At 42.2% G+C, this 14,177-nt stretch overlaps 2 protein-coding genes across 2 annotated transcripts in view; both read left to right on the top strand.

Annotated features, from left to right (window-relative positions):
* The window catches only part of LOC126556994 (RNA-binding protein 25), a 121,103-nt gene that overhangs the window by 37,514 nt on the left and 69,412 nt on the right, over window positions 1-14,177 (top strand). The gene's annotated exons all lie outside the window — the stretch shown is intronic.
* On the top strand, window positions 3,446-8,388 carry LOC126559300 (neuropeptide CCHamide-2). The gene is made up of 3 exons (XM_050215435.1): window positions 3,446-3,550; window positions 7,864-8,147; window positions 8,230-8,388. The coding sequence occupies exons 1-3, from the start codon at window positions 3,478-3,480 to the stop codon at window positions 8,344-8,346; spliced, it is 474 nt and encodes a 157-aa protein (XP_050071392.1). The 5' UTR covers window positions 3,446-3,477; the 3' UTR covers window positions 8,347-8,388.

The following is a 14,177-nucleotide window of genomic DNA, read 5'->3' as shown; positions in this document are numbered from 1 at the left end:
AATGCATGATGCCCTTACAGTGGCTGCAACCGAACCGACGGTTGGTTCCCATTTGGATTGCTCTGCAGCTCGCACCGACTGATAAGGCAAACCAGCAAGCGCACGCTGGCACACCAGACAGCGTATCCCTCGGCTCGGCATGATGTCGTCTCGTTCTAGCCACCAACCGAACCGAAGCGGCGAATGGTGAGGATGTGACCCGGCACTGCCTGACTGACTGCTGCGCGGGCAGGCGTTAGGGCTAGAAAAGGGTTGCTGCCGGTTGTATTTTCGGTTGTATAAAAGGTAAACCGTTGTCTTCGGCATCAACCATTTGTTGCTCCAGCGTGTTCCCGTGCGGTACAGCAAGAACTGATCTCCGATCCCTGTGACGTTAAAGTGTTTGCGGTCATCTGCCGTGTCGTGTTCGAAGTGCAAAAAGGGCTGTAGGCGTGCCAAAAAGGGCAAGTGAGGTGCTAAAATAAGTCTTTCCTGTTAAATTGCGTTTGTGCCGGCGGTGGCGTGTGTGGCACGAGTGACCGACGAAATTCGGTGATTTCGTACACCCATCCCTTGGCTGCAGCACACTGCAGAAGGACCTAAGACATTTGGGGTGAGCGTAAAAGCACTCGGGAACGCACTGGCAGTGTGAAGATTCGTATGCTTGGGCGTTAGGGTTTAGAAATTAAATTATGTATGTAAGTTCGATTATGATCCGATGGTGAGCGTCCGGATGTGTGTTAAGCTGACAACCTTCCACTGTTCGATTGTGGTCCCGCTTCGTTAGTTCGGATCCACGACGTTGCAGTGCCATTAACGTTGTAATATATCTACCCGTTGGTGCTACCGGTTTCTTTGATGAGTACCGAAGCTGCATCTTTTATGCCAGATTCGTCAAATATTTAAATTGACTCTCGAAAATGGTTCCCCACTGGAACATCCGGATTTGGGGCGGTCGGCACAGGCCAATCGCGGGGCCCTGTGAGAGGGAAACTTTCGTGTGCTAAAAAAACCCAACTAGCTACTAGCTTCTTGGACGGAAGTATGGAGAAACCCGTGCCAGCACAACCTGCTGCTAGACTGTTCGGTTTGTGGTGGACAAAATTAAGTTAGCCATCCTCATCTCATGTTCATAATTGGAATACCACGCTTCTGGATACAATTTGCTGGCCAGGTCAGGTACGATCAAGCAACGGTGCAGCAAAAAGGGGCCAGGCTGTAGCTGTTGGTTTCACAAATTCGGCACACAGTTTACATATTTGATAGTTTCGTTATTTTAGTCTGAGCTTCAAGTCAAATATTTGTACAGCAAGCGTTACGCTGCAGAGATTAGCTAACGCTTGCCATGCATCGTACCGGTGCAGCACCCGTTGCACACATGCATGTCGGGCTGGTCAAACCTTCACCGAATACCGATAAAATGTCCTGGCTTTTGGTTGTGTGACTCTTTGCACTTCAAACGTAAGTTGTGCCCTGAACGCTTTTTCATCAACGCAAAACCATCGTTGGTTTACGAGTCTGGGGTATTTCTGTTTCTGGATGGGATGGACAATTTGCCAACACCTTTCCGGATACTTAAGCTGCAAGAAGATCATCAGCTTCTAAATATGGCCAAAACCTTTTAGGATTTTAAATGCAAACCGGTCATTAGGATTGCCCATTTCCAGGTGTAAGATCAACGATGTTTTTAGCTTTTTTTCCACCCACAAACGTATCTTCGGTTCAGTTTACATGAAATTCTTTTTCCTCGATCCACACATCGGAACTCTCTGGACTCGGGAAAGCCGGCAAGTGCGTATCAAATAATGTGGCCGTTAATAATTAAACAGGCTTTTAGCACATTCATCTTAAGATGCGTGGTGTTGTGTGATGCTGATGAAAGCAACAGGGCAACCCGTATTACAGCATCCTGGTGTCGTAGGTTTATCTTTGGTTTCAGTAGTTTGTGGTACTGTGCTTAAGTTCCGCTATTAGCGCTTTAACCAACCGTATTTGCGTGAGTGTTAATGCCAATACGGTTAATTAAGTACCATAGCAAACTCGGAAAATCGGGTGCTTATGTTGCGTAGAACTGAAATAGGAAGCTATGGTTCTAGGCAAATCAATCAAAGGGTATTTGTAACACAATTTTTAAGGAAAGTAAGTCCCAGCAAAGGAAAGTGAAAAGGATATAAAATTATGAATGTAAAATGTGTAAGCCCTGCATTAAATGATTGTAACAGCAATGAGGTAGCAGATGATTCGAAGAAAGTCAATTTTTTCCAATTTTATCATTTCGATACACTATGCAGACATCATACAAAAATTTAAACTAAAGAAAATTTAGTTAATTTGTAAAAATAATGTGCAGTTTTTTTCAATAATTTGAATTAATATTTCTACCATAGTTTTGATTACTTTTATTTAAGCTTCTAAACGGACTACACGGGCATAATAAATTGCCAATAAATGAATGTTTCAACCCTTCCGGAAAACGGGGGACGTTTTCCCCTTCAAACCATAAAAGGGCACCTTACCCCAGGTGTGCTTGGTGATCAACCAAGCTACATTTTTATTATTTATAGAATAGTAAACATTATGAGAAGACCAAATAGCACATCAAGCCGTTATACTCGAATAAATAATATATAATTATATGTATTAAAAAATGTAAAAACAATTCATGTAGGAAAAAGGTCTAAAATTGCCGATGTTTGTTAAAGCTTTTGCTTAAGATTTCTTTTATATTTTTGAATTCTTATCATAGGTTACCAGACTTTAGAAGGCTCGTTTCTTCTAATAATCTACTAAAGGATTAATTTAATTGAGTGTTTTGGACGTTCCGGTTTAATCAGATCCTTGATTTGCTAAACTGCAACTAAATATCCATCTTAAGGGTAAATAAATTGTCGCTTTTGTGCACTCCTGACCTGACACAAATGCCCTGTTCCATTTTACACTGCATAAGCGTGTGAAACACAGTCTATTTACTTAATATTCCTCATAGATACCGGAACATGGCATCATTCGATACCGTTTAATGTTTCCCTTGGGGGCTACGGTTCTGGGAGATATCTTGAGCACACAGAGCTAAATTTCCATCGTTTGACTTATGGTTTTTGCATTCATCAGTAGCTGAGAACGTTTTTTGAATGAAACATTTCAACCACAGAATTTAATTTAAATCTACCAACAAAGATGGTAAGCGCTACCTAGTGGAAGAACCTGAATGCGTCAGCAACCCGACGCTGCAGATAAGGTCCGATGGTAAGGTCCAATTCTCAATGGTGGGGAATCGGTTCGCATTGCGAGGGTGTCGTTTATTTGCCTGTGGGCTTCGCTATTAATTATTCCTTCCAATAAACCACCACACCGGATGTCAAGTGGCAATATTTTAACACTTTCGAGTTGATGGCTAATTGCATGCGGCATGAGCCAATGTAAACAGAATCAGAAGACTATCGATAAAGCTGATCCAATCCTTGTTTTTCATTGCAGAATTTAAATAAACACTCAAAGATGCATCAAATATCGACCATTTGTGTCACGTTGGTTATCGTTTCTGTGCTGGTGCAGAGTACGAGCGGAAAACGTAAGTATTGACTGAGGAATGATAAATGCTTGTGTACGTTGTAGTATTAGTAGTGATAATAAATTGCAAACACCCTTCTACATTTCCCACACTGATTGATAAGAAATACTATTTGGAAAACAATAGTAGACACTATTTCGATTGGTTTTGTAAAACATAAATCAAAACCAAAACGTTCAATGAACGGTTTTGGTTCTGCTCAACACCGCTAACCCGAAGGAGGAATACAGAAAGGAAATTAAACTGTCCACTCGCAAAAAAAGATGCTCACCCTAAACAGCCACACCGCAACGGTGGATGGGTTTAGTAAAATTGTGTCTTTAGCAAAATTTGGAACCGTCGGAACTTCGATCATCTTCGACTGGCTGTGACGACGTCCAACAATGGCATAGCAATGATCTGTTTTCACACCAAAGTAACGCTTCATCACTAGCCTCAACGAGGACAACCTAAAGACGGAAACGAATGACTTCTAACACTCATTGGCTCTCATTACTAGCTATAATATTATTATCATATTCTCCTTTGGAAGTGCCTTTGTGCACAGCCCCAGTGTGCACAGCAACATTATACAACATTTGTCTTTCGTCCCGCTCCGTTGTGATGGGGTTTGTATCGCGTGAAAAGCAATGCCAGGACGGTGGTATATTGTGTCACGATGGCGAGTATGCACTGCGCCATGCATTGTTTTCATCTTGAAGACGTCAGTATCAGCTTATGTACTGCCGTCTGCTTCCTGCAAGCCATCGTCAGGGAATCGCGCACAATTTCCCACTTAATAATGCTATCAACCTCGTTCATTTGGTAACCCAACATAAATAAAACGGTGTGCACTTTGTCTTTGTGCGAACCTGCACTGCTAAATGCACCTTCCAGCTGCCCTCGGTTCATAATAACCGACCAGAGTTGGCTCATCATGGTACACCGGTGGGCACTGTACGCAGGTAACAGGCGACACACATTTATTTTATCTTTCTATATCCCTTCCCATTAGAATGTATTGTCCTTGGGTAAAAAAACTAAAAGACTTTATCAAAATAATTATTTATATCGGTTGTACTTAATTTTCTCAACCGAAACGTGTGCTCCGTTGTGTCTATCTAAGATCTAATGAAACCTCATAATTACTGTTAAAATGCATGCTTGAATGATGTATGAAAAGAAAAGTATTGCCTACTTTTTAGCACTACATCAGGTGTAAGTAGACAAAGTTACAAAAGTGACCAATTAGAATATGCTCAGGGATGTAAAAGATCTTCATTAAATTTTACTTGTCTTTTGTGAGCAGCTACGGCATGCCAGCCCCGTATGTTTGGTGTTTTTACTTTGTAGTTGACCGTGTAGAAGACCGAATCTAATGATGTTTGCTCTGTGACATTCGGTTTCTAAGATCAACATCCCTTGGTACCACCTTGGTCACCGAGAAACTATCTCAGGTCCTACGGAATTTCTTTACACAGTAATTAGTTTTTTTGTGTAGCTTCTTTTTATTGTTCTTGCCTTAACGCCCTACTGAGCCACGTCAGCCATTGAATGACCGGCCTAGACTTGCTAATACCACGTATGGGATTTGACCCTCGATCCTGTCGTGTGAATACCGGCGAATCTACCACTGGGCGCTTCCCTTGTGTAGCTTCTTCTTCTTGGCTTAACGACCTCTAAGGTCACGCCAGCCATCAGATCGCTTACTAGACTTGTCGATACCACGTAGTTGGTTAGTCAATCCTCACTACGGAGGGACGGTCTGAATGGGATTTGAATCCCGGTCCTGCCGTTTGAAGACCGGTGCCGATGTCGCCTACACCACTGAGTCACCAGGTGGTGTAGGTTATATTTCTTAATTATTAAATTTATATGAAATTTTTAATAGCATAAATTTGTAAATTTCTGCCCAAAATATGACGAAAAACTAATTTTTCAGATCCACGAACAGGAGCGGTTAATTGCAAAACAGAAATTTCCCTTTAAGGGGCAGTTTGTTTATTTATTTTTGTTTATTTATTTTCAATTGATTATAACGGTCCAGTGCCGTATTGTCAACACCGCTTGTGTTGAATAAATTTTACAATCTTATTGGCAAGGCATTTCCTCCTTATTCTTTGCCTTATCCCGGGCATACTCGGTTATGGTTGTGATGATAGTGATGATGATGCTGATGATGATCTATTGGTGGATAATGTGCGTTTTGATGGTCCGGTACTATTGTTGTGGCTTTTGTAATTATGGTGGCTGGTTATATCCGAAATCCGGCTATTGTGGTGTTGTGGCCATTCTATTGTTGACTTTCGTGGTTTGGTCTCGACTGTAACAAATAAATAAACATTGTTAAGACAGCACGAACATTTATTTGTCTGCGTACCGTGTTCACCAGTGCAGTCCAGCAATGACATTCCAAGCTCAATCTAGTCAAAGTTCAATCTAAGGATGATCGAGAAGCTCTATCCCGCAGCAGCGAAAGCGACTTCACTACTCTGTCAAACTCGACGTATCAAAGCTGGACTGGAGTAGAGAACACTGTACTGTGAACGACGCCTGCCTCTCTTTTACGGCAGTGTTGGAATCGCCCTCGAGTGCTGTTGCCCAGTCATCCGATCACCCGTGGCACTACAAAAAAAAAAACACTTAAGACATAGACAACACAATATTTAACAAAAAAGGAATGGGGAAATACGAATAAGGATTGGAAGGATACTAGGGATGTGGAATCATAGGACAAGACCGTTGTCTCTGGCGAATCGGAAGATGGTCCTCATGTAGGGGAGGTCCATGGTAGCCAACACTTCTCTAATTTCTGTACCCGATCGTCTGCCGATATGCTCGACTGCGCTCAACAAGGAGGGTCTTGCGGTTTCAAATTCCACGCAGGACCACAGAAGGTGATCCACATCGTGGAATCCGTCACCGCAGCCACACACTTTTGTCTGAGCCAGAGTTATACGCTGTAGATGAGCATTCAACGCAAAATGATTCGACATCAGTCGAGACATCATTCGTATGAACGCCCGGTCTACAGAGAGCCCAACGAACCAAGGCCGCAGGGACACTTGCGGAGAGATCGAGTAAAGGAAACGCCCGAGTTCATCCGCCTCCCACATGCTCTGCCAGCGAGACAGGAAAAGTTGCTGTTGGAAACGAAGGAACTCCTGAGCCGAGATTGGTCGGTCGTAAAAAGCGCCTTCTTGGACGGCTGTTTTGGCCAGTGAGTCTGCCTTCTCATTGCCTGGAATTCCACAATGAAAAGGGACAAAGATTAGCGAGATCCTAAACGCCTTATCGAACATTGAGCCAAGCAGTTCAATGATTTTGATGGCGAGGAAATCCTGACTCTTAACAGCCTTCGGAGATCTCAGTGCTTCAATAGTACTAAGGCTATCAATGAAGATGAAGTACTAGGTCATCAATAGTGCGTACAAGATAGCGGCTAGCTCTGCGGTGTAAACACTACATGGCTTACTCAATTTGAAAAAAGCTTTGGTGGGCTCGCTACAAACACCGAAGTCAGTGCCCTCCTCAGAGGATGATCCATCAGTGTAGTACTGGCTTTTCTTGTATTTGTTCTAAATGACCATACTTCTTCATGAAAATGCCCGGAACTACCCTCGGACGAAGATCATTCGGTATGGTCTTAATTTCCTCGCGCATCGAGGAATCTGCTGTTAAAAGGGAACTGTAGTTCTCAGGAAGGGCAGCACGATTTAATGCCTGTGGAGCGCTAGGATGCACTTGTAGGGCAACAAAATCTTCATAAATCTTGAGGATTTTGCTCGTAGAACCTGTCTCTAGAAGCGTTTCAAAATTTTCTATTATCAAGGGATGTGTTTATAACGTATGGTGAATCTTTTTTTTTTAAGATGCACACAAAAAAATAGATAAAATCGATTCATACATTATTGACCGATAACCTCAACCAAACATAACTTGCTTTCACAATTTTAGGTGATCAACAACATGTATAGGTGGTAATGTGTACCAAGAAGATATTTTAGAAATCCGACAGTCATACTTAGATATCCTTCACATTTCGTTTATATGTTATTAGAACCCTTGCAGTTCTCCTTATTGTTGAAGCTTTAGTGAAATGTGCATAAACGACCATGCGCCTCCATCCTAAGTCTACATGAACAATACATGTCGATGGCACAACTTTGGTCCACTTCATTGTATCAGTACACTTACTTATTAACTTTAAAACACATGAAAGATTCAACTCTTAATAAAATACTTCTTCTTTTGAACTACATGTTAACAAATATATTCATTCGCTTCTCCTATCATCTAACTTTATATTCTTGTAAACCTTGTTTAACTTACAGGAGGCTGTGCCGCTTTTGGTCATGCATGCTACGGAGGGCATGGTAAGAGATCATCCGCCACTTCGCTATACCCGGAAGGTCTCGATCCCTCCATGGTCGGGTTAGAAGTGCTTCCCATTCCTTACTCGAAGCTGGCCTTGGACAAATCGCGATCGATGGACTCGGCACCAGAGGTGATGCGCCCTAACAATGGATACGCTCTTGATTTAGCTGCTCCAAGCCATCGCACAGACACGCGGGCAGGAGAGCTTAAGTACGCTATCTACGCAATGCTAAGACAATTGGTAAGTTTCTTAGACGTATACAATGTATAAATAGCGAACAAGTATGATTTAAAACCTGAAACGTTTATGTGTTTGTTCCCAGATGGAAGAGTCGGCCATCAATCGACAGGAGCAAACGCATCAACAGCAACAGGTGCAATCGTTGAACGCACCATTCCCGCACGACGCTACGAGTGTTGGCGATATCGAGCGAAAGTAAAACCTGTTGACTGCAGTATTAGAAAACTTCCTTCGAGTGTGACGATGGACTGGAGTAAGTGTACATCCAGACCAGAAGTTTGAGCAACGCAAAAACTCCCAAAAATCATCGGATCGTCGATTGGAATCGGGGTGTTCCTATGTATCACCTTAAACTGTTGCAATGAGTGTAGTAAAACAAACCTTAAAAAACGGCACGAATACATTTTAGATCACCATCCGCACCGAAGAAGCAAAGGTGCTGCGAGCAATGCAAAGTGAACGAAAAGCATGTAAATATAATATCCTAGAATGAAAAGAGTGCATGAGTCGCAGTCGCAAAGATTGAGTATTATAACAGAAAAATAATTATTATACGCTATATTGAAACAAAACAAACCAACAAACATGTGTTAAATAGTTCAATAAGCAATGATTGCAACACGCAAATGAGTATTAAATAAAAACAAATAGTTAGACGAAACTTGTCATGGCTGGGACAGTTTCGTTTAATTATTCCCCAAAAAAAAAACGCGGATCAACATGTTTAAAGTTATTTATAATTTTTAAGTTAGAGTTCTATGTCTCAGCTGTAAGAAAGAAACACTTGACAAGGTAAAAGACTTTTTATTTCCTCATCCAAAGTTAAGTAAAGATTCCTTTATTACTGGGAATCCAGGAGACAATTCATACCATTTCTGTCTGATGAGACGCATACCATTTCATATACATCATTTCGTAATTGTGTTTTTTTAAAAGTAATTTTAAATAAAAATTGTACATCATATTTCAAAAAAATTGAAACTTTTATGAAATAATTTGCTTTTCCTAAGAATTATGTAACACTCTGATTTATGAAATTTTTCTTTTAAATTTTTGGGTCAAATTCTTCTTCTTTTTGGCTTGCTCATGATTGAGCACGTCACGTCGACATGGCCAGGTCTCCAATCAGTTTCCAGGAAACTCGGTCTAGGGCTGCAGTCCTCCAACCACGGCTGCATCCGATCTCCGATAGGTTAGACTCCACTTGATCCAGACAACGAGCTCGCTGTGCTCCTCTACTCCTCGTGCCGAACGGGTCGCTGACGAGAACCTTCCTGGTGGGGCATGAGTCCGGCATCGTCATCACGTGCCCCAGCCAACGTATCCTTCAGGCTTTGACTACCGTCAGGATATTAGCACCGTCAAACAGCCCTATGCCCTGCTCGAACACACCCCCAAAGATAGTCCTTAACATCCGCCGTTCGAAAATGGCGCTTGCATTGGCGTCCTCCGTCAGCATAGTCCAATACCCGTACCCGTAGAGGACTACCAGACGTATCAAAGTGCGGTAAATCGTACATTTCGTGTGTTGTTGGAGTCTTGTGGATCGCAGGTGTTTTTGTGGAGTCCGTAGAAGGCACCATTCCCCTGAACAATACTCCTTCGGATTTCGAGGCTTACGTTGTTGTCGGAAGTTACGATCGTACCAAGGTAGAAGAACTTCTCTACCACCTCGGGATCGTCGCCGTCAACTGATACTCTGCTTCCGAGTCGGGCTCTATCACGATCAGAGCCTCCGGCAAGCAGGTATTTTGTCTTCGTCGCATTGATGCTCAATCCAATTCTGTTGGTCTCTCGTTTCAGTCGGATGTACGCCTCGCACAACGCCGCAGTTGTCCGTCCGATTATGTCAATGTCATCCGCGAAGCCAAGGAATTGGAGAAATCGAGTGAAAATCGTGCCCCAGATGTCGAAGCCCGCGCTTCGCATGACACACTCCAGAGCGATGTTGAACAACAAACCTGTGAGTCCGTCTCCTTGCCTCTGGCCCCGGTTTGGATCGAATTATGAAATACTCATCAGCGAAATATAACCAGCAATTTCGATCTCTTTAGAATCGGGCTCTGACCTGAAACTTGATTTCACTTAACTGAACCGGGCATCAAATCCTATCCAGACCATCTTTCTGTATAACATACTTGGAATAAGCTTCTTTTAACTGTGCATTTTAATGTTTCATATCAACCCAGGACTTTTAACTTCTTGATTGCTGATTGCCCATTCAAGATCGTCTGTTAGCTTCGAGATTTCAGGGTATATCTGGACTCCAAATTGCTTTTCCACCAATAATCGTTCCATGTACGAATCTGGTGTGTCCGGATCCGTATTTGTAAGGTCGTATGGTTATTTTGTTGTTAGTTACGACAGTGTTAATTGTTGGATGATGAGAACTTTCATTTTCCATTTAATACAGGTAACGAGCTCGCTGTGTTGCTCTACGCCTCGTGCCGCACAGGTAGTTGACGAGCACCTTCCTGATGGGTCATGAGTCCAGCATCACGTGCCCTAGCTACCATATCCTTCCTACTACCGTCGGTACGAAGTACCAAGGCAGCAGAACTCCTCTACCACCTCAAGATTGTTGCCTTCAACTGACACTCTGAAAGGAAGACGTCAATGCCATCCGCGAAATAAAGGAATTGGAAAGATCTGGTAAAATTCGTGCCCCGTATGTTGAAGCCCGCGCTTCGCGTAACACTCACCTTAGAGATGTTGAACAACAAACAGGAGAGTCCTGTAGATCTGTTCTATATTTTTATTTTCTGTGGATTAAGGCTGATGTCCGATTCGTTCTGAAAGTAATTATATAAATTACTTTCTATTCAAATAAAGCATTATTATACTTCTTGTTTGATTCTAGAACCCCTTGCATGATCTTCTAGATCTGCTTACGGAGAATCGATCCGGTAGCGATTCGATACCCTGTGCTGTTTGAAGATCGGCGCCGCTATCACCTTGGACACTGGATATTTCCATTAAACCATGGAATTGTAACACCACCTCTCGTAAAAAAGATGCATTTGAACAATCAACTGACACCCGAATTTGATGAGTCTGTATATATATAACAGGTCTCAATAAATTGTGGCCCATACAATGATAACTTCAGCTCGCCAAATTGGGTGTCATTACTGTTATCTTTATATGTGTAATATAGAATATGTATTATATTCGATACATTGCATAAGAGTCGTTTATGTAGCGTGTTATACGCACACGCGGAAACTTTGCTGTTATCTATTGGAGTACCATAGTTTGATTAGGCAAATATCAAAACTCTTTAACTATTATTTAAATAGAAATGCGGCCTGGCAATCATTACGAAATAAAAAAAACTTTTAATTATATTGAACCATGATAAAAACAATTAAATCATTACTATTTTTTTAATTTTAAGTATGACTACTTGCGCGGTATTGTCAACACCACATGTGATGACGGTGTATATAAAATAGATTACCGGGGCATTTCCTTCCTGCATTTTTTGTCTTATCCCGGGCATGCTCGGTTTAAAATCATTATATCATTATAATAAAATTCATTTATAGAAATTGGAAAGATTTATTTGTTTGAGAGTTGGAGAGTTTTGAACAATTTTTTTACAATCACAAAGTGTACAAAAATTTCAAACACTTGAATTTGAAAAAAGTCCTTTTTGATTGCTAACGAGATTTTCCAACGCAGATGGCGCTGATATCGCCACATCCTGTAAAAAAGCTTCACATAAAGCTCATCTCGTAACAGAACCTTCGTTTCGTCGATATTTACGGCGTACATCGATTTTTACTTTTTGTTTATTATACATGCAGTCTATACTGTAACTATTTTTCCAGATTATTTGTATAAAAATGTCTCATAAATTAGTTTATAAAAATGTTTACATCAACTAATAGCAAATTTTTAGCATTTTTTTGCATGCATCAAATGCATTTGAATTCTAAACAAACTTGCATCCGTTGTCGGCACTTTCCATTGCCACTCTGGAAAATCCACTTGTTGATCGTGTAAATAACACCACCATCGAAGGGCTTCCGATTCAACCTGCCACTCCTATCCTACCTTGCGTTACCTTACCACGGTACGCACGCACGCACGCACACCACTTAGCAGCGCGAGAGGAACCCGTGGGCTTACGAAAAGTGTCATCAATCAAAACTGTTTATGCGTATCGTCGCTTCGCCAGCGTTCATCCACCTGCGGCCACCGTCACCGTTACCCACTGATCGACCGTTAATGAATGACACTCAGGCGTGCCAGGACACGGTGAGGAAGATAACAAGTTTTCCGAACTGTGAAATATTCGTCCTGATGGGTAGGAATACGCTGGACGAAACGCTTGGATTCGGGCCGTTCACTCCTCATCTGCACCGACAATTGGATGTTCCTTTCAATCGGTTTGATGCCGAGCAAGATAAATGAGTTTAATATAACTCGGTTAGCACGGAAACTTCGAGCCACAGTTGAAACGCATTTTTGACCACTGGGCCCATTCGTCAGGTGATTAGTTTAATTTTATGTACATTTATTATTTAAATGCTTTTTTTTATTGGCGGATTTGTGCTAGTAAGTTGGGGTGAATATTGCAGCCAATAGACTATTATGTAGTCGTTAATCTCTTTGTAGACACAAATCTATATTTTGTTACACACCTGTTGGTGTGTGAAGCTTGTGCATCTGGTCGGAAGTTGTAATTTTTCTTTGCATGCGAACTCCAAACAAGAACGTGCGGTGCTTGTTTTGGAAAATGGCGCCACCGAGATCGATTCACAGGCCATGTGTAGATCTAAGGCCCGGCGACCAACGCTGTTCGACCGATTTTGTGTGGTTTGTGGATATGTGTGCGGAATGTACAAATAACACCAACTTCGTTGAGGAAACCCGTTTACTGATTTGCATTCGCAAGGATTCTCCGAGAAGGTTTGCCGACAAGCGCACCCTTCCGTTTTGGCGGACTCAACCCTGCAAACCTCCAGGATGGAAATGGAGACGTGCGATGGTCGATAAATCATCACCCGAAGCCAAAAGGATTACCGAACAGGGGCTACACGTGGTGTGATGATTTATGGTTTTCTTCTCGAATGATATGAGCAGTGATCTGTTTCCGCGGTTTTTTTTTTGTTGTTGTTGTGTTTTTTTCTTCTTCTGTGTGTTGCGCTTTATGTTTGTTCTCTTACCGCAGGCGCCAAAATAAGTGACGTAATACCAGTAACTCTAGGCGCGCTTGCCGCTGGAGTGGTTGCACGTTGTCGTTTGGGTCAATTATTTTCTTTCCTTTGCAGTCCTGTTTTGCAAAAACTCGCAATATTACCAGACAACACGGAACACTATGTCAATTATGGATGCACGGCGGTAGCCGGGGGTTTAGCAGAGAAATTGTATGGGGATCAGGGGGGGGGGGGGGGGGGGGGTCTAACGTGCACATACCCTACCTATCCGATCAATGTATTAACATCGACGGTTTTACACTGTGGAGAAGCAAGCGAAGTGTAAACATCGAGAATTAAACCGATAGACAGTTGGTTAATCATTTTGGTTTAGTAATAGGCACACTTTAAACTCTTTAACAAATGACTGATTTGCAATGTAAAATAAACAAAAAATCTTAATGATCGTAAATTGAACCATTCACCGATAAGATGCCCACATTTTTCCGCAAAAAAAAAGTACTAGCATACGCGTAGATTCCCGTAGATTGCGTTGTCCCACGAACGTACTGTAGTGGCGGTTCGTGCAAATAGACCACGACAATCGAACTGCTTCCTAAAGCTTTTCAGGAAGATGATAAAAATAGCTGCACCGTGATAGAGAATAGCTGAATGGTTACGCCTTCTTCCGCACGCTGCCTACTTCACAGACATGTGGGATGTCACGAAATAAAAGCAAGCAAAAAAAAGGAAGTCCTCATCAAAATGGTGGTGGGGTGGGGGGTGAGGGGAGGGGGGAGACCGCAAAGCTTGATACGCGTAAAAAATAGCATACAAATATTCGAACCACCCTGGCGCAACACCAAAGCAACCGCACACTACGGCC

Source organism: Anopheles maculipalpis, chromosome 2RL (assembly GCF_943734695.1).
Source record: "Anopheles maculipalpis chromosome 2RL, idAnoMacuDA_375_x, whole genome shotgun sequence".
Taxonomy (NCBI): domain Eukaryota; kingdom Metazoa; phylum Arthropoda; class Insecta; order Diptera; family Culicidae; genus Anopheles; species Anopheles maculipalpis.
This window is presented reverse-complemented; position numbering and strand designations above follow the sequence as displayed.

What these genes read in the sequence shown, in the direction of transcription:
- LOC126559300 (XM_050215435.1), top strand. Translation starts at nt 3,478, where the DNA reads ATGCATCAAATATCGACCATTTGTGTCACGTTGGTTATCGTTTCTGTG. An exon ending in GCAGAGTACGAGCGGAAAAC is followed by an intron (nt 3,551 to 7,863) that starts GTAAGTATTGAC and finishes TTTAACTTACAG; the next exon opens with GAGGCTGTGCCGCTTTTGGT. An exon ending in ACGCAATGCTAAGACAATTG is followed by an intron (nt 8,148 to 8,229) that starts GTAAGTTTCTTA and finishes GTTTGTTCCCAG; the next exon opens with ATGGAAGAGTCGGCCATCAA.